The 26,690-nt window shown below is 46.0% G+C and overlaps 1 protein-coding gene across 1 annotated transcript; it reads left to right on the forward strand.

Annotated features, from left to right (window-relative positions):
* On the forward strand, window positions 1–26,393 carry LOC115500675 (dynein heavy chain 9, axonemal-like). Its single transcript, XM_030295258.1, has 3 exons — window positions 1–304; window positions 18,728–19,117; window positions 26,017–26,393. The coding sequence occupies exons 1-3, from the start codon at window positions 26–28 to the stop codon at window positions 26,242–26,244; spliced, it is 897 nt and encodes a 298-aa protein (XP_030151118.1). The 5' UTR covers window positions 1–25; the 3' UTR covers window positions 26,245–26,393.
* The last annotated feature ends 297 nt before the right edge of the window (window positions 26,394–26,690 follow it).

Below are 26,690 nucleotides of genomic sequence, written 5' to 3' on the forward strand. Positions count from 1 at the left end.
AGACAATGCGAGAGTATGGCGGGGGATGGCTGACGGGCGTCCTGACCGCCGTATCGCAGGGGAATGGAGTCCTGGAGAGTTAGAGCCCCTTCTTCACCCTGTGTTTCCTGTTACGGGCCAGGTCAAGGTCCTCCTGGAAGAAATACTGGAGCGAGTGACAGACGAGTTCAACATGCCGGAGCTGATGGCCAGAGTGGAGGAGCACAGCCCCTACGTCGTCGTTGCCTTCCAGGAGTGTGAGCGGATGAACATCCTCACCGGAGAGATCCAGCGCTCGCTGAGGGAGCTGGCCCTCGGCTTAAAGGTACGGTGGGTGAGGTCTTGGTGGGAAGGGGCACCGCCGGAGGACACGGCCGGACCCCCCTGGGGAGAGGGGGCTCCCGCGGACTGGGGCGCTGGAGAGCCGTCCTAGAGCGATCTGAGTGCCCGGGGAGGTGTGGCTTCCAGACGCCAGGGTCTGGCTGGGCTGCAGGGAGGTCAAGACGCAAGGCTCCGAAAGCACGCAGCTGCGAGGGTGGAATGAGCCCGGCTGGCTCGGAGCCCCCCAGGAGACCACACTCCGAGGAGCAAGGAGAGGGTCTCCCCAGCCCGGTGCCTTCTACTGACGTAGGAGAAGTTGCTTCCATGGGGGTCAAAGTAGCGCTCAATAAAAGTACAGGTTCTAGGGGCGCCTGGGCGGCTCTGCCGGCTGAGCGTCCGACTCTTGACCTCAGCTCAGTGTGTGAGTTCGAGCCCCGCGTCAGGCCCTGTGCTGACAGTGCGCGGCCTGCTTGGGATTCTCTCTCTCTCTCAAAATAAATCAACGTTAAAAAAAAAAAAAAAAAAAAGAACAGGTTCTAGAACTAGACGGTCCTGGGGTCGCCTCCCAGCCCCTGTGCTTTGCCGTGTGGCCCCAGCGAAGTGACTTACGTCCCACTGTGTCTCAGCTTCTTCGCCCGTAGAACAGGCGTAACGGTCCTGCTGCATAAGGCTTTGGGGAAGGACTAAGTAAGCTGATCCACATAGAATGTTTAGAACCATCCCTGGCGTGTAGGAAGTGCCCCCAGAGTATCAGCTGGTGACTATTATGGCCCCATCGGGGGAAAGGGGAGAATGTTCACCTTTGACAGCGTCAAGGTTGGATTGAGAGATCCAAGGTAATCGCACAGGCTCTTCCTACCTCTTGAGCAACGAAAGAGTCTGCGGTTTCTGCCCCCAGTGACTCAAACAAGTTTACGTACCAGCAGAGAACTGTTCAGGGGCCTGGCGTGGACCCCGACGGACCGTGCACCTCGATGACAGCTGAATGGGAGGGCAGGCTGCTGTTCAGGAGCTGAGGAAGGGGACTGCGGTCCGTTTACACTGGCACTTTCAGACGGAAGAGAAGCTGGCAGCGAATGCTCGGCCGGGCCCGGAGGTCCGCGGTGTGACCCGCGGCCTGGGGCGCGGCTCTTGGAGTCACACAGCCACGGTTACAACAGCCGCGCATCGTGTCACAAGTAGTCACATAGAAACTATGAGACAGCCTGCAAAATCTACGTTAGTGGGTTTGGTTTTTTTTTTTATCTGTTCATTTCCTCCTCCCCACCCCTGCCTGCCGGTTTAGATGGAGGGAAACAAGGAGAAAGGACAGGCGTGTCGAAGCCCGTATTTGGTCATGTTTCCAAATTACGTGCCAGCTTGTGATCAAATGAAACACAGAGTTTCATAGAACGGTCTCGAATGTGAGCAAGGCCTTTGCCTGTCACATTACGCAGGTCCGTGACTGTGGTACACAGGTCTCTCTTGGTAATTACCTCCAGGAGCTTTGCTGTAGCCTTAGCTTATCAAATCCGTGCAATTTGTGCAGTGCACTTACCCATCCATCTTCCAATCCATTCAGTCGTGTTACTTCCGAGAGCCGTGACTGGGGTTGGGTGAATCCCCGAGTGTGCCTGCGGGCAGAGGAAGGGGTGGGTGAGGACGTTTCTGCTTGCCTTCCCCAGTCTGGTTCAAGCGCAGCTGACCGATGAGCGCCCTGGACAGGTCTCAGCACTCCATGCCGGTGGGCGCAGGGAGACCGAAAGGGGGGCCTTCCTCTCCAGAAGGAGCACACGGGCAGATCCCAACACAAGATGCACAGAGAGCCGTGGGAGGAGGGAAGGCCCCAGAGGAGAAGTGGCTGGAGGGGGCAGGGGAGAAACCGGTGGGGACAAGGAGAAGAATCTTCCACCGGTTCCAAAAGAGGAACCCTAGCCCTGCTCTAGGAGCTACCTGCTTTGGCCGGAGCAGAGGGTCCACGCAGGCGAGTAAGTGGGGTATGGTGAGTTTCGGAAGGCAGTGACAGAACACTGACCCACAAGCAGTCAGGACAGCTGTGCATTTGTGGCCTTTTCCTCCTGGTCCCTCTGTGAGCTGGAGAACACTTTTTTTTAATTTTTTTAAGTTTATTTATTTTGAGAGAGAGAACGGAAGAAGGGCAGAGAGAAAGAGGGAGAGAGAGAATCCCAAGCAGGCTCCACACTGTCAGCGCAGAGCCCTGTGCGGGGCTCGAACCCACGAACCATGAGATCACGACCTGAGCCGAAGTCAAGAGTCAGACACTCAACCGACTGAGCCCCCCCAGGCGCCCGAGAGCAGACCCTCTAAAACGCTGTCCTCTAAACCCAGTCTCATTAGGACAGGCCCCCAGACTGGCCTGGTCGCCTGTATCTTCAAGCGGCAGCCAGGTGATCCTTGGGATGAGCCGTCTGTGAAGCACAGTGTTAAGACAAGTAGGTAGAAGAAGAAGGTGGTGAGATCAGGGGGCGAGGGGACGGCGACAGAGTTCAGAAAGGGGAGCGACCTGATGGCCCAGGGGAGGGGCTGGCCGGGGAGGGCCCCGCCACACAGTGCGCATCTGCTCAGCTCCTGGCTTCCCACCAGGACGCTGCTGGGACAGCAAGACGGGCTCTGTAGACCGGCTCACCTGGCAGGAGATTCTGAGGTTCCCCTTCTTGCCGTCCCCTTCTCTGGGACACAGTCACTTTAAAGTCCTGGGAGTGGTTCAGGAGGACAGAGGGCCACTCACGCTACCCAGCACACCCGACAGGCTCAGACTGGGCCCCAAAGTTAGGAGGGGGGTAACGTTTTAAATCATTAAGTCAATACTCATAGCATTTATGGTAGAGAAACTTGTAACCATTCACGCACGACTGGCTGGATGGGAAGCCGGAAGGCTACCCAAAAAGTATCAGCTGAACTGAGAGGCACAGGACGCTAAGCCCGAGGAGCGGAGGGGCTGAAAGCGCAGAAGAGGTGGAGGAAGGTAGGGGAGCCGCCTAAGGGACGTCAGTTTGCCACAGCCACGTCCCCAGAGAGAGGAACTGTCTTGGGGATTCACCACAGTAAGACATCTGGCTCCTTGGGGCGCCTGGGAGGCTCACAGTTCGTGGGCTCGAGCCCAGCATCAGGCTCCACGCTGCTTGGGATTCTCTCTCTCTCTTTCCCTCTGTCCCTGCTCCTCTCTCTCAAAACAAATGAACTTGGGGGGAGAAAAAAGACCTCTGGCTTGTAGCCATAACACAATGAAGAATTAGGTCCTGCGAGTACTCCAAGCTGATTGGTCAAAGGTACCGACTCCCACTAACCAAACGCACAAAAGTCTGATGTACAAAACTCCCAAAGGCCAGTTTCTTTCTTTACAGTAACAGCTAGGTATAGCTTTCAAAGAGCCATGTACAGATGGCAGTGGGCCCAGGAAATCCTCTGCCTGGGTAGAAAAATTACATGAGAAGCTAAATTCCTAGATCTGTACTGTCTACAGTAGCAACCAATGACAGGGTAGCACTTAAAATGTGACTGGTCCAAATTGAGATGTTCTGTTAAGCAGAAATGAAACACCGTACTTAGGAAAGAGGCTGGGAAGCTTGCCTCACCCACAGATACAACTAGGTGACACTCACATCTGTGTAAATAACCCAGAAAATGGCCCGAAGACTGGCAGAACAACCTCTACAGCTAAAAGTAAAGAGGCCGCATCAAAGAGGGTGAGAAGGGGGAGAAACAGACTGTCACACTGGGGAGCACTCACAGCGGGGACAAACCCCCGCAACATCTGGCTTTGAAAACCGGAGGGGCCAAATTACATGAGTTCTTAACAACCGGCGGAACTCAAAAACCTAGAATTTTAAAAATCAGCAGGCTCAGCTCTGGGAGAACCAGAGGCCAAAAGGAAACCGAGTCCCTTAAAGAAACAGGACAAAAGACAGCCTGTGCAGATACAACATCAAAGCAGGATTTTGAAAAAATGCCTGGGAGGGAGAGTTATTTACTAATCTCCGAGCATGTCTGGAGGGACAGAGATCCTAGGGAGACTCCTCCAGGAACAAAGGAGCTGCCTCCCCCGCCTTCCAGCATAAACCCAAGGCCACCTGTAGGAACCAGTGTAGGGACATTTACTACCGAAGGAACTTGCTTCTGCGGTATGCCACTGCCTCAGTCCTGCGCTGAGTCCCCTTCCCCAGGAGACCAGCGCAAACCTTCCTAAGACCACATCTCCCCCAGCTCGCGCACTTTGAGGATCCTCCCCCTCCAACCCGGCTGGCCTTGGTCCCGGGGGCGGGGGCAAGTTCCCTGTCGCAGAGGACCGACGCACAGGAGTAGGGAACAGAGGAAGCACAAAGGCAGTAAAATTAGCGATACCTATACAAATCGTTCAAGGGATTCACAAGATCAAAGGATGGAAAGCATGACCCCACATGCCTAAAACATGGGGGAGGAAGGGGTAAATATTTAGTGCTTTAGAAGGGGTTCAAACGGAAGCAGCCATCAACTTCCCATAGACGGTTATATGCAAAAGATGTTACACACAAACCTAATGGTAACCGCAAGTCAGAACCCAGCAGATGTGCAAAAAATAAAGGGGAAGGAATCCAAATCTGTCTCTAAAGAAAGCCCATTTATAGTGAGAGAACAAGAAAGGAATAGAGAAGAACTACAAATACAGCCATAAAGTAACAAAATGGCAATAAATATGTACATACCTGTCAATAATTCTTTGCATGTAAATGGACTAAAGCTTCCAATCAAAAGACATAGGGTGATGGAATGGATAAGAAAACAAGACCCATCTGTATGCTTCCTCCAGGAGACTCATTTCAGATCTGAAGATGTGTGCAGATTCAAAGTGACGGGATGGAGAAGCATTTATCCTGCAAATGGATGTGAAAAGAAAGCCGGGGTAGCAATACTTACATTGGACAAAATAGACTTGGAAACAGGCCGTAACAAGAGACAAAGAAGGACGTTAGATATTCAGGGGACGATTCAACAAGAAGATGTAACAATCGTAAATCTTTCTGTGCACCCAACATGAGGGCACCCCAATACATAAAACAATAACATATTTAAAAAAGTAACCGATAGTCATACAATAGTAGGGGCCTTTAACAACCCACTTACATCGATGGAAAGATCATCCAAACAGAAAGTCAACAAGGAAATACTGGCTTTGAAGGGGACACACACACACAAACACAAAGGGAAGCGTGGTACCTGGGTGGCTCAGTCGGTTAAGCGTCCGACTTCGGCTCAGGTCATGATCTCAAAGTTTGTGGGTTCGAGCCCCACATCAGGCTCTGTGCTGACAGCTTGGAGCCTGGAGCCTGCTTCGGATTCTGTGTCTGCTCTCTCCCTGCTCCTCTCCCACTCACACTCTCTCTTCAAATATAAATAAATTTTATTATATCAAATATTAAAAAAAATTGGGGGGAGGGGAGAAGGAAGACACATGGACCAGATGGATTTAACAGATACATTCAGAACATTCCATCCTAAAGTAGCGGAATTCACATTTTTTTCAAGGCACATGGATTACACGGTAGACCACATAAGTCTCAACAAATGCAAAAGGATCGAAGTCATACCGTGCATCTTTTCTAACCACGGTGCTATGAAACTAGAAATTAGCTATAAGAAAAAATGTGGAAAGAGCACAAATACATAAAGGACATGCTACTAAACAATGAATGGGTCAACCAATAAATCAATGAGGAAAGAAAAAAATACATGGAGACAAATGCAAATGAAAACACAATAGTCCAAAATCTTTGGGATGCAGCAAAAGTGGTTCTAAGAGGGAAGTTTAAAGCAATACAGGCCTATCTGAAGAAGCAAGGACAATCTCAACCTAACCTTCCACCCAAAGGAGCTAAAAAAGAAGAACAAACTATAGAAGGAAGGAAATAATAAAGATTAGAGCAGAAATAAACAAAATAGAAACTTTAAAAAAATAACAATAGAACAGTTCAGTGAAACCAGGAGCTGGTTCTTTGAAAAGATCAACAAAATTGATAACATTTTAGCCAAACTCATTTAAAAAAGAGAGAGAAAGAGCTAGAGGACGAAAACGAGATCATAAAGAGGAGAGGGCCTCCTGGGTGGCTCAGTCAGTTAAGCATCTGACTCTTGATCTCAGCTCAGGTCTTGACCTCAGGGTTGTGAGTTCAAGCCCTATGTTGGGCTCCATGGTGGGTGTGTAGCCTACTTCAAAAATGCAAAAGGAGAAATAAAAACTGACAGCTCAGAAATAAAAAGGATTATTAGAGAGTATTATGAAAAACTATATGCCAACAAATTGGAACAACCTAGAAGTAATGGATAAATTCCTAAGAGCATATAACCTCCCAAAACTGAATCAGGAAGAAATAGAAAATTTAAACAGACCGATTATCAGCAATGAAATTGAATCAGCAATCAAAACCCTCCCAGAAAAACAAAAGCCCAGGACCAGATGGCTTCACAGGTGAATCTACCAAACATTAAAAGAAGAGTTAATATCTATTCTTCTCAAACTATTTCAAAAAATAGAAGAGGGAGGAAGATTTCCAAATTCACTCTATGAGGCCAGCATTCCCCTGATACCAAAACCAGATAAAGACATTACATAAAAAAAGAACTATCAGCCAATATCTCTGATGAACAGAGATGTGCAAAACTTAACAAAATATTAGAAAACTCAATCCAACAATACATTAAATACATCATTCACCGCAATCAAGTGGAATTTAATCCTGAAATGCAGGAGTGGTTCAATATTCACAAATCAATGAACATGACACATCACATAAATAAGAGAAAGGATAAAAACCACACAATCCTTTCAATAGATGCAGAAAAAGCACCTGATAAAGTACAACCTCCATTCATGACTGAAAAAACAAAAAACAAAAAACAAAAAACCTCCACAAAGTAGGGTTACAGGAAACCTACTTCAACATAATAAAGGCCATATATGAAAACATCACAGCTAACATCATCCTCAATGCTGAGAATCTGACAGCTTTCCCCCTAGAGTCAGGAACAAGAGAAAAATGGTCACTGTTCCCACTTTTATTGAATATAGTACTGAAAGTCCTAGCCACAGCAATCAGACAAGAAAAAAATTTTAAGGCATCCAGACTGGTAAAGAAGAAGTAAAATTTTCTTTTTTTTTTTTTTTTTAATTTTTTTTTAACGTTTATTTATTTTTGAGACAGAGAGAGACAAAGCATGAACAGGGGAGGGTCAGAGAGAGGGAGACACAGAATCTGAAACAGGCTTCAGGCTCTGAGCTGTCAGCACAGAGCCCGACACGGGGCTTGAACTCACAGACCGCGAGATCATGACCTGAGCCGAAGTCGGCCGCTTAACTGACTGAGCCACCCAGGCACCCCAGTAAAATTTTCAATATTTGCAGATAATATGATACTATAGATAGAAAACACTAAAGGGGCACCTGGATGGCTCAGTTGGTAGAGCGTGCAACTCTTGACCTCAAGATCATGAGTTCAAGCCCCATGTTGGGTGTGGAGCTTACTTAAAGATTAAAAAAAAAAAGAAAAACAGGGGTGCTTGGGTAGCTCAGACAGTTCAGCGTCTGATTCTTGGTTTCGGGTCAGGTCATGATCTCACGGTTGGTGAGTTCAAACCCTGCATCAGGCTCTGTGCCAAGCCTGCTTAGGATTCTGTCTCCCTCTCTCTGCCCCTCCCTTGCTTGCTGTCTACCTCTCTCGCTCAAAAATAAACAAATAAGCATTTGAAAAACAAAAATCCAAAAAAAAAAAAAAGAAAGAAAACCTTAAAGACTTCACCAAAAAATTACTAGAACTGATAAATGATTTCAGTAAAGTTGCAGGATACAAAACCAATGTACAGAAATCTGTTGCATTTCTATACACTAATAATGAAGCAACAGAAAGAGAAATTGAGAAAACAATCCCATTTACAACTGCATCAAAAATAACAAGATACCGGGGCGCCTGGGTGGCGCAGTCGGTTGAGTGTCCGACTTCAGCCAGGTCACGATCTCGCGGTCCGGGAGTTCGAGCCCCGCGTCAGGCTCTGGGCTGATGGCTCAGAGCCTGGAGCCTGTTTCCGATTCTGTGTCTCCCTCTCTCTCTGCCCCTCCCCTGTTCATGCTCTGTCTCTCTCTGTCCCAAAAATAAATAAACGTTGAAAAAAAAATTTAAAAAATAAAATAAAATAAAATAACAAGATACCTAGGAATAAACTTAGCCAAAGAGGTGAAAGACCGGTCATCTACAAACTATACAACATTTATGGAAGAAATTGAAGATGACACAAACAAATGGAAAGACATTTCACGCTCACTGATTGGAAGAACAAATATTGTTAATGTGTCTGTCCTATCCAAAGCAATCTACAGATTTAATGCAATCTTTATCAAAATACCAACAGCATTTTTCACAGAACTAGAACAAACAATCCTAAAGTTTGTATGGAACCACAAGAAAATGAGAAACAAAGCTGGGGGTATCACAATTCCAGACTTCAAGTTATATTACAAAACTGTAGAAATCAAAACAGTATGGTACTGGCACAAACACAGACACATAGAGTAACAGAACAGAACAAAGCCCAGACATAAACCCATGATTTATACAGTCAACTAATCTTCAACAAAAGAGGCAAGAATATGCAATGGGGAAAAAAATCTCTTCAACAAACGGTGATGGGAAAACTGGACAGTTACAAAAGAATGAAACTAGACACTTTCTAATGCCATACACGAAAATAAACTCAAAATGGATTAAGGACTTAAATGTGAGACCTGAAACCATAAAAATCCCAGAAGAGAACACAGGCAGGAACTTCTCTGACATCAGCCATAACAACAGCTTTCTGGATGAGTCTCAGAGGCGAGGGAAACACAAGTAAAAATAAACTATTGCGACTTCATGAAAAGAAAAAGCTTCTGCACAGCGAAGGAAACAATCAACAAAACTAAAAGACATCCCACTGAAAGGAAGAAGACATTTGCAAATGACATATCTGATAAAGGGTTAGTGTCCAAAATATATAAAGAACTTTTACAGTCAACACTTAAATAATCCAAATTAAAAATGGGCAGGTGCCTGGGTGGCTCAGTCCGTTAAGATTAAATACCCGACTCAATTTCGGCTCAGGTCATGATCTTGCAGTTTATGGGGTAGAGCCCCATGTTGGGCTCTGTACCGTCAGCATGAAACCTACTTGGGATTCTCTCTCTCCCTCCTCCAATCACACGTGCACATTCTCTCTCTCGTTCTCTCTCTCAAAAATAAATAAAACCTCAAAAAAATTGGCCAGAAGACATAAACAGACATTTCTCCACAAAAGACACACAGATGGCCAAACGACCTATGAAAAGATGCTCAACATCACTTATCATCAGAGAAATGCAAATCAAACCACAATGAGATATCACCTCCTACCTACCAGAATGGCTAAAATTCAAAACACAAGAAACAACAAGTGTTGGCGAGGACGTGGAGAAAAAGGAACCCTCGCGTACTGCTGGTGGGAATGCAAATTGGTGCAGCCACTGTGGAAAGCGGTGTGGGGGTTCCTCCAGAAGTTCAAACCAGAATTACCCTATGATCCAGTGATCTCACTACTCGGTATTTACCCAAAGAATGTGAGAGCACTCATTTGAAAAGATGTGCTCCCCTATGTTTATTGCAGCACTATTTACAATAGCCAATTGATGGACCAACCCAAGTGTCCATTGACAGATGAGTGGATAAAGAGGATGTAGTGTGTGCGTGTGTGTGTACATACACATATACACAATGGAATATTGCTCAGCCATAAAAAAGAATGAAATCTTGCCGTTTGCAACAACATGGATGATCTAGAGAGTATAATGCTAAGCGAAATAAATCAGAGAAAGACAAATACCATATGATTTCACTCATATGTGATACTTAAGGAACAAAGAAAAAAGAAACCAACGAAAGAAAAGACCCTTAACTATAGAGAACACACTGATGGTCACCAGAGGGAAGGGGGTGGTGGGATGGGGTCACTCTAAAGTGAGGGGGATAAGAGAACATTTATCAAGATGAGCACTGAGTAATGTACAGAATTGTTGAGTCACTATGTTGGACACCGGAGACTAACATAACACTGTGCATTAACTACACTGGAATGAAAATAAAAGGAAAAATTTTCCATGAAAAAGTAAAAATAAATAAATACCATATTTCAATGATATAAGACAAAAAACATAAAATATCCTATTAATTTGTATATTAACTACATATTAAAATATTTGACATTTTACATATATTGAGTTAAATGAAATATATTATGAAAATTGAGTTCATCTGAGTCTTTTTAACTTTTTTTGTGTGGCTATGAGAAAATTTAAAATTACACACACCGCCCACATTTGTGGCTTGAGTGATACTGCGTTTGGGCGGTGCCCTCTGTGTTGGAGCCGTGACCAGCGTAGAGGCTGGGTAGGGCTGGGAATTGTTTCTGATTATTCAAATGTTTTTTTAAATATAGATTTTTTTTTTTAAGTTAATTTATTTATTGTGTGAGAGAGCAACCAGGGGAGGGGCAGAGAGAGAGAGAAGCCCAAGCAGGCTCCGCACTGTCGGCGCACAGAGCCCGATGTGGGGCTCGATCTCAAACTGTGAGATCACGACCTGAGCCGAAATCAAGAGTCAGACGCTCAACCGACTGAGCCACCCAGGCGTCCCTGATTATTCAAATGTGTGAGGATGTCAGACTTTTTTCCCTAGGCTTTCGATGACTAATGAACAAGACCTGTTTCTAAATATGTGAACAATGCTCACACTGAAGTCCACCTTGCTGACTTGGACAGCTACTCGGTTCTTTGTGCCACTGTGTGCTGACTGCATGTGCAGGTCTGACGGGGGGCCTTGCTTTGGCCCTTCAACGACTTCCGGTCACCACTCACCGGGCAGCCGATGTAGCCCTCGTGCCTCCAGTCTTCCATCAGAAGACCCAGCTAGACGGGCTGCTGTCTCCCTCAGTCGGGAAGCCAGATGGGAAGGGACGCAGGCCCATATCGCTCCTGCTTCCCACCCCCCGCCCCCCGCCCCCCGCCCATCTCCTCACCTCCTGTGTTTCACACAAATGAAAGCTGGTTGCAGAGACCACTTTCCTAGGGAAGGAAAAGCAGACAGGAACGGGCCACCAGGACAGGGTGCATCCTGTAGCCCCTCAAGAAGGAGTCCATGTTTTCTCTGTAAGCTGTCTTCTTGTTGACTCTTGACCTGTTAGCAAGTGAGTACAGATATCAATCAGGGTCACACAGGGTGCAGGTGGGAGGAACTTGAGGAAATTGGGCTTGAACAAATGTAAAAAAAGGTTTCCTTATGACAGTATAGCTTGAGTCCTTAAGAAGGGCCCACTTACCCAGAGCTTGGCCACAGAAATTTGCTGTCTGACTCACCCCAGCCTCCACCAATCTGTCAACACCTTAGGAAACTGATGTTTTCTTTTTCTTTTAAAAAAATTTTGTTTAATGTCTATTTATTTTTGAGAGAGAGAGAGAGAGAGAGAGAGAGAGAGAGAGAGAGAAAGCACAGGGGAAGGGCAGAGTGGAAGACACAGAATCCAAAGCAGGCTCCAGGCTCCGAGCTGTCAGCACACAGCCTGACGTGGGGCTTGAACTCACAAACCATAACATCATAACCTGAGCCGAAATCAGACACTTAACCACCCAGGTGCCACCCAGGTGCCCTGGAAACTGATGTTTTCTCAACAGCTTTCCGGACATGCTATCCTAGATTATATATTTCCTCTTCTCCTAAGAAAAGGACACAAGTTACATTGAGTGAATTTGGGGCGAGGTTCTCCCTTTACTTCTCAGCTCCTGCTATGAACGTGAGTCATATCTACTTCAGCTCAAGGTCGTGGGAATACTGACTTCAGAAACTTTCAGAAACCTTACTGCAAGGTGAATGGTTTCCTCTTTTCCTAAATTGTTCTTCACTCTCAAACTGGCACCACCTCAGAGACAGCACATTCTCTAAGGCTCTGTCACTTGCACATTCAATTAGCAAATGCAAGGGGCGCCTGGGTGGCGCAGTCGGTTAGGCGTCCGACATCAGCCAGGTCACGATCTCGCGGTCCGTGAGTTCGAGCCCCGCGTCAGGCTCTGGGCTGATGGCTCGGAGCCTGGAGCCTGTTTCCGATTCTGTGTCTCCCTCTCTCTCTGCCCCTCCCCCGTTCATGCTCTGTCTCTCTCTGTCCCAAAAATAAATAAACGTTAAAAAAAATTTAAAAAAAAAAAAAAAAAAAATTAGCAAATGCAAAACCATCGTCAGAATGAATTAACACCATATTACAAGCAGATGTGAGAAACTTTTAAGAAAGCCAAGTTACGCATTTTATGTTCCTCTATCAAAACAATTCCAGATTTCCAAATGGTGTTAAAAATTAAGTATTGCATTTTTTTTTATTATAAGAGTTTATTTTTTTAGAGCAGTTTTAGGTTCACAGAAGAATTAAGAGGAAGGTACAGAGCTTTCCCACATACCCCCTGCCCCCGCACGCAGCCTGCCCCGCTAGCCGCATCTCCCACCAGAGTCGTCCATTTGTCACAACTGAGGAGCCCACACTGACTCATCACAATCACCCACAGCCTGTAGTGTAGTCTACACTGGGGCTCACTGTCGGTGCCGTACATCCCAGGCGTTTGGACAAACGCATAATGACGTAACTGTGATATGAGACAGAAAGGGAAGAAGAAATGCAGTCCCTTCATTGTGCAAGCTTACGATGTGCACGCGGTTTCTGGGCTGCAGTTCAGGAAGGAGATCCGTAGTTGTGCTGCACCGAGACGTGCAGAGCAGAGCTCGTGGAGGCCACGGTGGTGGGGTCTGCAGGCCAGAGTGCCTATGGCAGGGAGCTGCCCAGAAAAAGAGTCTCAGACATCTGCAGAGAGATCCCCCGACACTCTGCTGGCTGATGCTGTCTCTGCACATGAGTGAGAAAGCTCTACCCAAGCTGGGAAGGAACCATGACAAAGGAGCAGAAAGAATTCTCGGGAGCTCATGCAGAGCTGGGAGTAGTTTGCATTCCCACCAGCTGGAGCAGAAAGAAAGACAAAAACAGGAGGCATCAGGGAGGATTCTCAGAAGGGTAGCAACTCAGCAGTGGGCTGAACCGGACCCAGACTAAGACTGAATGCCGGTCTGCACTCCCCCCGCAACAAAGCTGAAATGCAAGCCTCCAACAGATCCACTGATTTCAAGTAAATTAACTGCAGGCCACAAAAAATTATTTCCAGTACTATCTAAAGGAATACAGTGAAATCCAGCACTCAAAACTGTAAAATTCATAGTGTCTGACATAAACTAATTACAGGCATGTAAAGAAGCAGGAATATCTGATCCATATCCAGGAGAAAAGCGGATCAGTTGAAATGGAGCCAGAAATGGCAGGGATGATGGAATTCACAGGCAAGGAGGTTAAGAGCCAATTGTAAGTTTGCTCCGTATGCTGAAGAAGACAGAGGAGAGTAAGAGCGTGATGAAGTACAAACAGAAGATAAAAAATGAAATTGACAGAGATGTAAAATACAGTAGCTGAATGAAACATGCACTTTGGAAGATTTGCAACTGATGAAAACATAGCAAAAGAAACTATCCGAAGTGAAGGAAAAAGAAAAAATATGTCAAAAAAGTAAACAGCACAACAGTGACCTGTGGTCTCATGGTCTAACATACAATAATTGGGGTCTCAGAGGACAGAGGTAAAGGGGAGAATCAGACAAAAAAAAATACTTGAAGAAATGAGAGCCACAGTTTTGCAAATTTGGTGAAAACTGCAAACCCACAGGCACAAGAAACTCAACAAGCCCCATGAAGAATATACCCAATGAAAACTCTGTAAAGGTAACTCATAATGAAGTTGAGGAAACCCAAGGGTAAAGCAGACGGGCTGAGGGGCAGGAGCGGGGCTGAAGTATATGCAAAGGAGCAAAGAGAAAAATGACAGCAGACTTCTCATAGGGAGCTATGCAAGCCAGAGACAGTGGAGAGAGATCCTTAAAGGACTAGAGGAAAAGAAAATGATAAACCCAGAACTCTTTGACCAGCCAAAAACAAAGCAAAAATTCTTCACAAAAGAAAGCTAAATACAGACATGCTTCATTTTGTTGCATTTCACTCTACTGAGCCTTGCAGGTAATGCATTTTTTACAAATAGAGGTTTTGTGGCAGCCTCGCATTGAGCAAGTCTGTAGGTGTCATTTTAACAACAACATTTGCTCACTTCATTTCTCTGTGTCACATTTTGGTCATTCTCACAATATTTCAAACTTTTTCAGTATCATATTTGTTATGGTGATCAGTGATTTTTGATATTATGAATGTAATTGCTCTGGAGTGCATAGACCATGCCCATTTAAAACAGCAAACTTGGGATGCCTGCGTGGCTCAGTCAGTTAAGTGTCTGACTTTGGCTCAGGTCATGATCTTGTGGTTCGTGGGCTCAAGCCCCGCGTCGGGCTCCGTGCTGACAGCTCAGAGCCTGGAGCCTGTTTCGGATTCTGTGCTCCCTGCTCCTCTCTCTGCTCCTCCCCGATCGCTCTCTGTCTCTCTCAAAAATAAACATTGAAAGAAATTATTTAAAAAAACAAAACAATAAAACAGCAAACTCAATTGATCATTGTTTATGTGTTCTGACTGCTCCATCGACTGGCCATTCCTCTGTCTCTCTCCCTCTCCATTGGCCCCCTATTCCCTGAGACACAACAATATTGAAATTAGGACAGTTAATAACCCCACAATGGCTTCTAAGTGTTCAAGTGAAGGGAAGAGTCACACGTCTCTCACTTGAAACCAAAAGCTGCGGGTGATTAAGCTTACCAAGGAAGGCATGTTGAAAGACAAGACAAGACATAAAGCTAGGCCTCTTGCACCAAACGGTTAGCTAAGTTGTGAATGCAAAGGAAAAGTTCTGGAAGGAAATGCAAAGGGCCACTCCGGGGAACACACAAATGAAAATAAAGTACAACAGCCTTATTGCTGATGTGGAGAACGTTTTAGTGGTCTAGATAGATGCCCAGACTAGCCACGACATTGCCCTAAGCAAAACCCTCATCTAGAGCAAGACCCTAACTCCCTTCAATTCCACAAGGGCTGGGAGAGGTGAGGGAGCTGCAGAAAAGTCTGAAGCTAGCAGGGGTTGGTTCTGGAGGTTTAAGGAAAGAAGCTGTCTCTGTAACATTAAAATGCCACATGAAGCCACAAGTACTGGTATAGAATCTGCAGCAAGTTATCCAGAAGATCGAGCTGAGATAATTCATGAAGGTGGCCACACTAAGCAACAGGCTTTCAGTGCAGACAATTTTCTATTGGAAGGGGACGCCATCTAGGACTTCCATAGCTAGAGAGAAGTCAAAGCCTGGCTTCAAAGCTTCAAAGGACAGGCTGACTCTCTTGTTAGGTGCTACTGCAGCTGGTGATTTAAGTTGAAGCCAGTGCTCATTCACCACTCCCAGAATCCTAGGGCCCTTCAGAATGATGCTAACTCTACTCCACCTGGGCTCTGCCCGTGTGGAACAACAGAGCCTGGATGACAGCACATCTGTTTACGACACGGTTTACAGAATATTTTCACTAAATAAGAAAGCAGAGTGGGAACACTTTCCAACAAATTTTATGAGGCCATAAGGTACTATGAGAAAAACCAAAGATACCACGAGAAAAGAAAATGAGCCTGGGTGGCTCAGTCGGTTGAGCATCCGACTTTGGCTCAGGTCATGATCTCACGGTCCGTGCGTTCGAGCCAGCATTGGGCTCTGTGCCGACAGCTCGGAGCCTGGAGCCTGCTTGGGATACTGTGTCTTCCTCTCTCTCTGACCCTCCCCCCCTCGTGCTCTGTCTCAAAAATAAATAAACATTAAAAAATTTTAAAAAAGAAAAGAAAATGGGGAACAAATATTACTCATAAACCCAAATACAAAAATCCTTCGCAAGATGTTGGTAAATGAAATCATACAACATAAGAAAAGGATAACACATCGTGGACACATGGGGTTCATCCCAGGACTGCAAGGCTGGCTTTAACGTTGAAAACTCAATCAATGGAGTTCACCGTATAAATGCACTACATAAGAAAACCACGTAATCATCTTCATAAAGGAAAAAAAAAGCATCTGACAAAATTTAACAGTGAATCTTGATTTAAAATATCAGAAGACTAAGAAAAGAGACTTTCCTCAACAGAATAAAGGACATCTAAGGAAAACTTATCGCTCTTAATGTTGGAAGATGATTTTTTTCCCTCTAAGTTTGGAAGGAAGCAAGGATGTGTGCCCTTATCACTTTTATTCTCGTTGGAATGAAGGTCTTAGATAGTACGATAAGGCAAGAAAAAGTTGCACAGATGGGGTCTCATAAAAGAGAGGGTTTTGATCATTTACTTTTTCCCTTTGCACTAAATTTACTTTTGAGAGTTAATGCTATTTTATTAAATAACCAGCTGCTTTTTGGCAAACCTTACTAATACCTAAATTATCAGCTACGTATAACAATGAATTTTCACAGAATTGAGGGCATGAGGAAGACACTCTGTCTCAGAACCTTGAATTTGGCTCAAATGTACGAGGAGTATTTCGTAGCCTCTTTTCAGAAGTGTCCTCTGAAGTAAAGAGTCCAGGAAAAAGAACAATGTTTTTTTGTTTCAACTTCTGTTCGTGTCAGAAGACCCTTGGGGAAATCTACCAGAAGGAACTTTTGTTCCCTGATTTGGGTGTGTTTAGAAGCGATAAACCTGGAGGGTAGACACGGGACGCTCATACCTCCCGTCGGACCCGGGGGGTGGCCTCGGAACCCTCGACCACAGTCTTCTCTGATGAGCCACCCCCGTGCAGCTGAGCAGACACCTGGAAGGAAATCTGTTTTCTGTCGCTGGAATATGATCTGTTTACTTGAGGGAAACGCATCCATGATTTGGGCTGTACTCATTCGGGCTGGCCTACCTGGCACTGGGCTGATCGGGATGTTTAGTTCTTGTATAAAATATGAAGGTATTTATCTCTGAAAATAGCCCAGCCACTCGACTCCAGGGCAGAGACAGTAACGGCTACAGTCTCTCTGTTAAGTTCATGAAGAAGTTCAGGGGTCAGAGGGCTAGTTTCTAGCTGTCACTTAGGACCCGAAATATGTTCACCTTTAAGGGAGGCATATTTAACTTTTCTTTTTTAACAGTTCCAGGAGTTAAATGGTCATAGAGTTACATGGTCCAGTCTCCCATCCCACAGGCAAGGGGACTCGGGGCGCAGGGAGGCCCGTGTGACATTTTAACGGTCTGCACTTAGGGTGAGCCAAGCTGTCTCAGTCCACACAGACTTCTATAATTGAATTACCAGACTGGGTGGCTTATAAACAACAGAAATCGACTTCTCCCAGTTCTAGAGGCACCAGCAGATCTGGTGTCTAGGGAGGGGCCGACTTCCTGGTTCACAGCCAGCCATCTTTTTTCTGTGTCCTCACAAGACATAAGGGGCGAGGGGGCTCTTTGGGGTCTTATAATGGCACTAATCCCATTCATGAGGGCCCCACCTCATGACCCAGGCGCCTTCCAGAGGCCCCACCTCCTAATACCATCACACTGGGGGTTAGCATTTCAACACAGAAATTTGGGTGTCGGTGGGGAGGGCACAAACATTCAGCCCATAACGTGAGCCTTGTCGTGTACCCTAACCCCTGTGCAGAAACCACTACAATAGAGATGGGGTCTTCAGGAAATTTGGAGGGGCGCCTGGGTGGCTCAGTCAGCTAAGCATCTGACTCTTGATTTCGGCTCAGATCATGATCTCGTGGTTCGTAAGTTTGAGTCCCGCATCAGGCTCTGTGCTGACAGTGTGGAGCCTGCTTGGGATTCTGTCTCCTGTCTCCTTCTCCCTCTCTCTCTCTCTCTCTCTCTCTCTGCCCCTCCCCTGCTCGCTCACTCTCTCTCAAAATAAATAAACATTAAAAAAAAAAAAAAAAAAAGGAAAGAAATTGTTGGGAGACCCGTGTCATAACCAAAGTTACAAAACCAAACCTAATGATGGTTTTCGGTTTTCGACATAACCTTTCATCTAGCAGTTGGAGGTGGGCTCCTTCAAGTTGACTGTGTATCTCCTACCTTGATTCTGGGGGAGATCCTTGATTTGGGGGGGACACAGATCGTCCAGCCTCGGTCCTCTCGTGCTTCTGAGCTGCGGGGCCCGCTGCAAAGGCGGGAGGAGAGCCAGCACCCAGGCTTTAGGGTAGGGAACCCACAGGTGGTCTGAGATCCGCAGTGGACGTCGACTGCTGTCAGTACATAGGTGTGGACTCACACACCTTGCAAACCAAGTATTAGGGACAGTCATGGCCACCACTGTTGGACTCATCTGTCTGCCTGTAGGCCATGAGCCAGCGGTCCCTATGGCCGGTTGTCTCCAGGGACTTCCTGCCCCCTCACTCTGTCCCCTCCTGCCCCTCGTCTGCAGGGGGAGCTGACCATGACCAGCGACATGGAGAACTTACAGAACGCCCTGTACCTAGACACGGTGCCAGAGCCCTGGGCCAGGCGAGCCTACCCCTCCACGGCAGGCCTGGGAGCCTGGTTTGCGGACCTCCTCGACCGAATCAAAGAGTTGGAGGCCTGGATAGGAGACTTCGCCATGCCTGCCACGGTGTGGCTGACAGGCTTCTTCAACCCCCAGTCCTTCCTGACCGCCATCATGCAGTCCACGGCCCGCAAGAACGAGTGGCCACTGGACCAGATGGCCCTGCAGTGTGACGTGACAAAGAAGAACAGGGAGGACTTCAGGAGCGCCCCTCGGGAGGGGGCCTACATCCATGGCCTCTTTGTGGAAGGCGCTCGCTGGGACGTACAGGTAAATCTTGGGGTGGGACACCCTCTGTGGGCTGATTAAATTACACATTGCCTCCATAGAGGGTGATTGTGCAAAGGGGATGCCCTGGACCTTCTGACCTGGGTGGCCTTTCCTTGAGGCTCTCAAGGCACTCTCATGCAGCCAGGGACGGTGTGGAGAGCACAGGCTTTGCGCCGATTAAAAGCAAGGGCTCTGGAACCAAACTGGCCGGATCTGAATCCCAGCACTACCGTCCGTTAACTCTGGGACCTTGGGACGTGGTTCTACCTCTCCAAATCTCAGTTTCCTCAAGTGTGAAAGGGGAAAATAAGAGTTGCCGCAAAGATGAGTTCATATGCGGGGACACCTGGAATTGTGCCCGGCACACACAGAATGCTCCAGAAGTGTGAGAGTCACTAGCTGTCGAGCTATCCCTGATGCTTGCTGCCCACCCTGGGGATGTCATTTCACCTTCCAGGGCCACTTTCCTCATCCACGAGCTCTAGAAGGACAGGAATCCCTTCTGCCTTTTACACTGCCCCCATCTCCAAAGGGAGCCCAGTAGATACTATTTCAACGTGACATTCTGAAAGGGTTCCTCACTGGAGCCTAATAAAGATTTGAGTCACCCTAAGATTGGCTGGGATAAATGACACGGGCAAGGACGGATACCTCCAGAACAAGTTCACGTTTGTGATAACACATGATCTGGAAGAAGTGCTTAGTCACATATCCCGCTCGGCAAGTGCCACTCAACTATTCCTAGCTGTTAGTACAGAGTTAATGGGGAAAAACTGTCAGGTGATCTAAACTATAGGGACGCCTGGGTGGCTCAGTCGGTTGAGTGTCCGACTTCAGCTCAGGTCACGATCTCACAGCTCGTGAGTTTGAGCTCCATGTTGGGCTCTGTGCCGACAGCTCAGAGCCTAGAGCCTGCTTTGGATTCTGTGTCTCCCTCTCTCTCTCTGCCCCTCCCCCACTTGTGTGCTCCCTCCCCCTCTCTCTCTCTCTCAAAAATAAACAAACATGAGGGAAAAAAAGATCTAAGATATCATAGAAGGCCACGTAGGCCATGTAAATATACATACAGAGCTATACTGGATCAAACAGTGTCTACCAAAATTCGTGTCCACCTAGAACCTCAGAATGTGCCCCTATCTAGACATAGGCTCTTTGCAGATATATGCAGTTGAGGTGAGGTTATACTAGAGCAGAGAAGGCCCTAAATCCAAGGACTGGTATCCTTATAAGAAGGCCATGTTGGAAACACAGAAGAGAATGCCCTGTGAGGACAGAGGCAGAGATTGGAGTGATGTATCTATAAGCCAAGGAATTCCAAGGAAGCCCCCAGAAGCCAGGAGAGATACATGGGATAGTTTCTGCCTCAGGGCCTCCAGAAGGCACAGACCCTACCTACACCTTGATTTAAGACTCTGGCCTTCAGGGGTGCCTGGGTGGCTCAGTTGGTTAAGCAACCGGCTCTTGGTTTCGACTCAGGTCATGTTCCCCAGGTTTGTGAATTTGAACCCCACTTCAGGCTCTGCACTGGCAGCGTGGAGCCTGACTGGAATTCTCTCTCCTCCTCTCTCTACCCTACCCCTGCTATGCATATGTGCTCTCTCTCTCAAAATAAAGTTAAAAAAAAAAAAAAAAAGTAAAGAAAATAAGAAAAATTAGCAAAAAAAAAAGTCTGGCCTTCAGAACTGTGAAAGAATCATTTCTGTTGTTTTAAGCCACCAAATCTGTGGTAATTTGTCATAGGAGCTCTATGGAACCAATCAAGGGCCAACAGAGAGGAGGACAGCAAAGTGGGACGGTGTTCAAACAGCCTGAACCTTGAGAAGGAAGCTGACTTCCCCTTCTCCACCTGAACATTTGTCCAAGATTCTGTGAGCAGGGGAGTCACACCTGGATGCTATTAGGTGTAGGGTGCTGTAGGGTGGCCAGAGCTAGAATATCAAAAAAAAAAACCCAAAGTGAGCAAGTGGGGAAGAAGTTCAGAAGAATGCCAGCACTGTGGGGGAGGGGGAAAAGACACTGATTCCAATCATCTAACTCCAGTATTTTATGACCTTGTTTCTGTATAATAATAACTTCCCAGGACACCTGGGTGGCTCAGTCGGTTGAGCATCTGGCTTCGGCTCAGGTCATGATCTTGTGGTTCATAAGTTCGAGCCCCGCATCGGGCTCTGGGCTGACAGCTCAGAGCCCAGAGCTGCTTCAGATCCTGTGTCTCCCTCTCTCTCTGCCCCCACCCCTCACCCTCTCTCTCAAAAATAAATAAACATTAAAAAAAATTTTTTATAAATAATACTAATAACAACTTCCCAAAAAGCAATGCCCGCCCACCAAGAACTCTTAGTCTCAGTTTCTACCCCCAAAAAGATGTCAGCAAAAACATAAGAGTAAGAATGTCCAAATATCCTCTCCTCCATAAAATAACACTGGCCCCACATTATCAGAGCTTAACTTTTGCACAGGACTCTAGAAATCAACTAAAGGCTTTCAGCAACCCAAGGAGTATTTAGTGAAGAAAAATGTCCAAAGCTCAGTAAGAGAATAAGCTTTGTGGCCTTTTAACTTGCCCTTTTCCCATCCCCATCCCCACCAACTCTGTGGTGGCCTCGAAAACCAATGTGCTCTAGTCACAGTGAACACAGCAGCCTCCCAGCCACTGGAGGGGGCAAAACGGAGTTGGAGTACTTTCAAAGACCCATTCCCAGAAAACGGTCATTATTTTCCCTATGTGGTGGTTTCCAGGAAGACCCCACTTACAAGTCTGCTTTACTTGACCAGAGTTGGAGCTCACCCAGGGCAACACCTTTCCCCCCTGAAGGCATGTACTGAAAACAAAGACAACTATTTAACCTCCAGCTTGCCTGAGGTAGTAGATAACTACTCAGGGTCACCTGGATGGCTCAGTCGGTTGAGCGTCTGACTTCCGCTCAGGTTCATGATCTCGCGGTTCGCGAGTTCGAGCCCCGCATCAGGCTCTGTGCTGACAGCTCAGAGCCTGGAGCCTGTTTCAGATTCTGTGTCTCCCTCTCTCTCTGCCCCTCCCCTACTCGTGCTCTGTCTCTCTCTGTCTCAGAAATAAACATAAAAAAAAAAAATTAAAAAAATAAACAGTGGAACAAATACTAGGCTAACTACAAATACTAGGCTAACTAGGCTACCGCTTAAAAGGAAAAGCTGGAGAATGAGATGACCTCCAACTCATCCTTGGAAACCTAGAGGGCCATGCCCATGGGCAGGGCTGTGCACAGGCTCAAGAAAGCCCTGAGAAGTCTGTAAGCTCACTTCTGGCTGACCCTGAGGCTCTGCGCAAGCAGGAAGTGAAGGCTAAGGCAGAGTTTTCAACTGCCTGGCTGAGCCCTGGAGGCATGCGCAACACACGCACAGAGCCCTGGGGCAGAACCTGTGAGACTCGCTGGATCCAGGCGTCTAAGAAACCTCTGTCCAACTATGTGCTGACCACCAAGCTAACTAAGCAGGCTACTTCAGGAGCCTTAGGTGTCAAAGACAGACTATAGAGAGTCAGTTCAGAAAAGTCATTCAACAAACAACAACAAACTCTGTGGAGGGAGCCTGACTTTTGGAGTTGCCACAATGTATTATTTAAAATATTCAAGTTGTCGGGTCGCCTGGGTGGCTCCGTTAGTTAAGTATCCAGCTTCGGCTCGGGTCATGATCTCACAGTTCGTGGGTTTGAGCCCCACACGGGGCTCTGTGCTGACAGCTCGGAGCCTGGAGCCTGCTTTGGATTCTGTGTCTCCCTCTCTCTCTCTACCCTCTCCCACTTGTACTTTCTCTCTCAAAAATAAATAAACATTAAAAAATAAAATAAAAATTAAATTAAAAAATTAAAATTAAATAGAGGAATTCAACAGAAGATTTGAGTAGACAAGAATCGCCAAACTTGGAAATGTATCACTTGAGATTATCCAAGCTGAGAAGCAGAAAAAAAGAACAAAATAAATGAACAGTTTAGAAACCTGAGGAATACTCAAGCATACAAACATCTACATAGTAGGGGTCCCAAAAGGAGAAGAGAGAGAGAAATAGCCAGAAGAATATTTGAAGCAATAATGGCCACTTTCCAGATTTGATTAAAAAAAAAAAAAAAAAAGATTAATCTACACATCCAGGAATCTCAACAAAATCTAAATAGGATAAACTTAGAAACCCATACACAGACATGTCATAAGGTAAAGAGAGAACCTTGAAAGCAATCCATCACTTCCAAGGGGTCCTCCATTGGATGAACAGATGATTTCTCTTAAGAAACCATGAAGGTCAGAAGACAGTAGAATGGAAGTCATAGTGCCGACAGAAAGACTGTCAGCCAAAAATTCCATATCCAGTAACACTATCTTTCAAAAATGAAGGAGAAATTAAGACATTCCCAAGTTTAAAGAGAGAGAGAGAATTCACCACTAGCAGACCAAACCTATAAGAAATACTTAAGGGAGGGGCGCCTGGGTGGCTCAGTCGGTTAAAGCGTCCGACTCTTGATTTCGGCTCAGGTCATGATCTCATGGTCATGGGATCAAGCCCCACATCAGGCTCCGCAATGAGTGTTGAGCCTGCTTAAGATGCTCTCTCTCTCCCTCTGCCCCTCTCCCCTGCTTACTCTGTCTCTCTCAAATAAAAAAAAATTTTTTTGAATAAAAAAAAAAAGAAAAAGAAATACTTAAGGGAGTCCTTCAGAATAAAATGAGTTACAAGACAGTAACTCAAGTCCACATGAAGAAACAGAACACCAGCAAAGGTAATTATGTCTGTAAATATATAAGAAAATATAAATGGATTTTTGTTTGTAACTTTTATTTCCTTCCTGATTTAATGGACAATTGCAGGAAGCAATAACTCTAAATCTGATAAGCAGAAAGATGTAATTTGTATCATGAAAACAGCACAAGGTCTTAAGCAGAGGAAGGGGAAGGAAAGGAACATATAGAGGAATAAAGTTTTGTCTACTACTGAAGTTAAGTTGGTATTCATTGAAGTTGATGTTTATACACTGAAGTTCATTGTAATCCCTAGGGAAATCACTAAGAAAATAATTTTTTTTATATAGTAAAAGAAATAAGGGAATTAAAATGATACACTGAAATAGATCTATTTAACACAAAAGAAGGCAGCAATGGAGAAACCAAGGAACAATATAGACCCAAGACATAGAAAACAAAGAGTCAAATGGCAGATGTAAACCTTACCTTATCAGTAATTACATTAAATATAAATAAATTAAACACTACAATCAAAAGGCAGAGATTCGCAGAATGGATTTTTTTTTTAATGATACAGGTATATGCTGTCTACGCGAGATACACTTTAGATTCAAAGACACAAATAGGTTAAAAGTTAAGAGATGGAAACAAATATGCCATTCATATAGAGAATTCAACCATAATCACTGGAGGCACCAATACCCCACTACTCATGGTGGCTGCCCATGGTTAATTTCTTGGGGGGCGGGGGGGGAGGAGGGGTGATGAAAATGTTCTGGAATTACAAAGTGATGATTGTACATTAAAAAACACTGACTTGTACATTTTAAAAGGGTTGGTTCTGAGGTACGTGAGGAAAAAAGAAAGGTTCTACCCCTTCTCCCACTCCCTGCCATAAACACTCAGTTGTTGACGTTAAGGGAGTGCCTACTGTTTCCCTAAGATCTGTTACTCATCATGCCTCATACCAGCCTCTAACAGAACTGAAAAGGCACATCCTCCCCTTTAAATGCATTTCATAGAGGGGCACCTGGGTGGCTCAGTCGGTTGAGCATCCAACTTCAGCTCAGGTCATGATCTCAAGGTCTGTGAGTTCGAGCCCTGCATTAGGCTCTGTGCTAATGGCTCAGAGCCTGGAGCCTGCTTCAGACTCTGTGTCTCCCTCTCTCTCTGCCCCTCCCCTGCTTGCTCTCTGTCTCTCTCTCTGTCTGACTCTCTGTCTCAAAAATAGTAAACATTAAAAAAAATTTAAAAATAAAACATTTCATGGAAAATGAGCCAAGCTCTATCCATAGTAGAAGGGGATCAAAGTCACCAGGGCAACTGCGAGGTATCTGTGAATCACTCTGTATCAACATTTCCCACAGTAAGTTCCATAAAACACTAGTGCCATAGGAAATAAATAGATTGAAAAGAAAAGAGTCCTGTGGTCAAATAAGTTTGGGAAGCACCAGGTTAAATAAAGTTCACCCCTTTTCTTTACTGCTAGGACTTCCTGTCTTCAGTGTATGGTAAGCACCTTTTCCCAAGCTTATTTGATACAGGAATGCTTTTGGTCCTCAGAACATTTCTCAGGACTAGGAAAAAAAAATAATAGTAAATAAAAATAAACAGCCCCACATCACTCTATTGATTCATCTCAGAAAACCACAGAGGCCCCAACTAGAAAGCTCCAGAAGTTAGGTCCCTATCACATGAGTAAAGATAGAACACAGCTCCGCTCAAGAAGTCAAAATGCTCTAGAGGGTGGAGGAGGTCCCATATGAAGCTGAAAAAGACAAAACCGAACCCTTAAAATCTAAAGCATTTGCTGGCACGAACTGTGTCTTCCTCGTCTTTCAAAGCCCTAGCACCTTCCATGATGACCATCTGGCAAATAGTTGCATTCGATATGCTTATGAAGTGAATGGATGAGGAAATAAAAATAGAGGCTCAAGTCACAAAGGGATTAATCTGCATATGATACATAACAACTTCTAGAACTCTCCGTCAGAAAGTGATTTAGGCTGGAAAACAGCAGAAATCGGTTTCCCGCATCTCAGCTGCCGTCCCATCGTGGGTTAACAGTTCATAAGGCAGCCAGGCCTTCCCGGTGTCTCAGCTGCTGGGCCTTCTGACAGGAGGCTGGCTGGCTGGCTGCACTCTGTGTCTGATCTAAGGTGGCTCCTTTCATGTTCTTGTCCCCAGGCAGGGGTCATTACGGAGGCGAAGCTGAAGGACCTGACACCCCCCATGCCCGTGATGTTCATCAAGGCCATTCCTGCGGATAAACAGGACAGCCGCAGCGTCTATCCTTGTCCCGTGTACAAGACTTGCCAGCGGGGACCCACCTACGTGTGGACTTTCAACCTGAAGACCAAGGAGAAGGCATCTAAGTGGGTTCTTGCTGGAGTCGCTTTGCTTCTCCAGATTTAGCCACTGAGAACACAAGACTGGGCTGGAAGCTGCCCAGAGGGACAAGGCGGGGAGGGGTGACACAGACGCATAGATAAGAAATCACATGTACTTGGGGCACCTGGCTGGCTCAGTCGGTTAAGTATCTGACCTCGGCTCAGGTCATGATCACGCGGTTTGTGAGTTCGAGCCCTGCTGACAGTTCAAAGCCCGGAGCCTGCTTCGGAGTCTGTCTCTCCCTCTCTCTGCTCCTCCCCTGCTCGTCCTGTCTCTCTCTCTCTCTCTCTCAAAGATAAACAAACATTAAAAAAAAAAAATCACATGTACTCACAATTCTGTAGAATTCTTGTAGGGAACCCGGAGAGATATGCCTACAATTGCGGCGACAGCTGGACGAATTCGGGTCCAGGAACGAGTGGGGGAAGCATTTCACAACACTGCACCGTTCCTAATAAAGTGATTTATTC

This window comes from Lynx canadensis, chromosome E1, assembly GCF_007474595.2.
Source record: "Lynx canadensis isolate LIC74 chromosome E1, mLynCan4.pri.v2, whole genome shotgun sequence".
Taxonomy (NCBI): Eukaryota; Metazoa; Chordata; class Mammalia; order Carnivora; family Felidae; genus Lynx; species Lynx canadensis.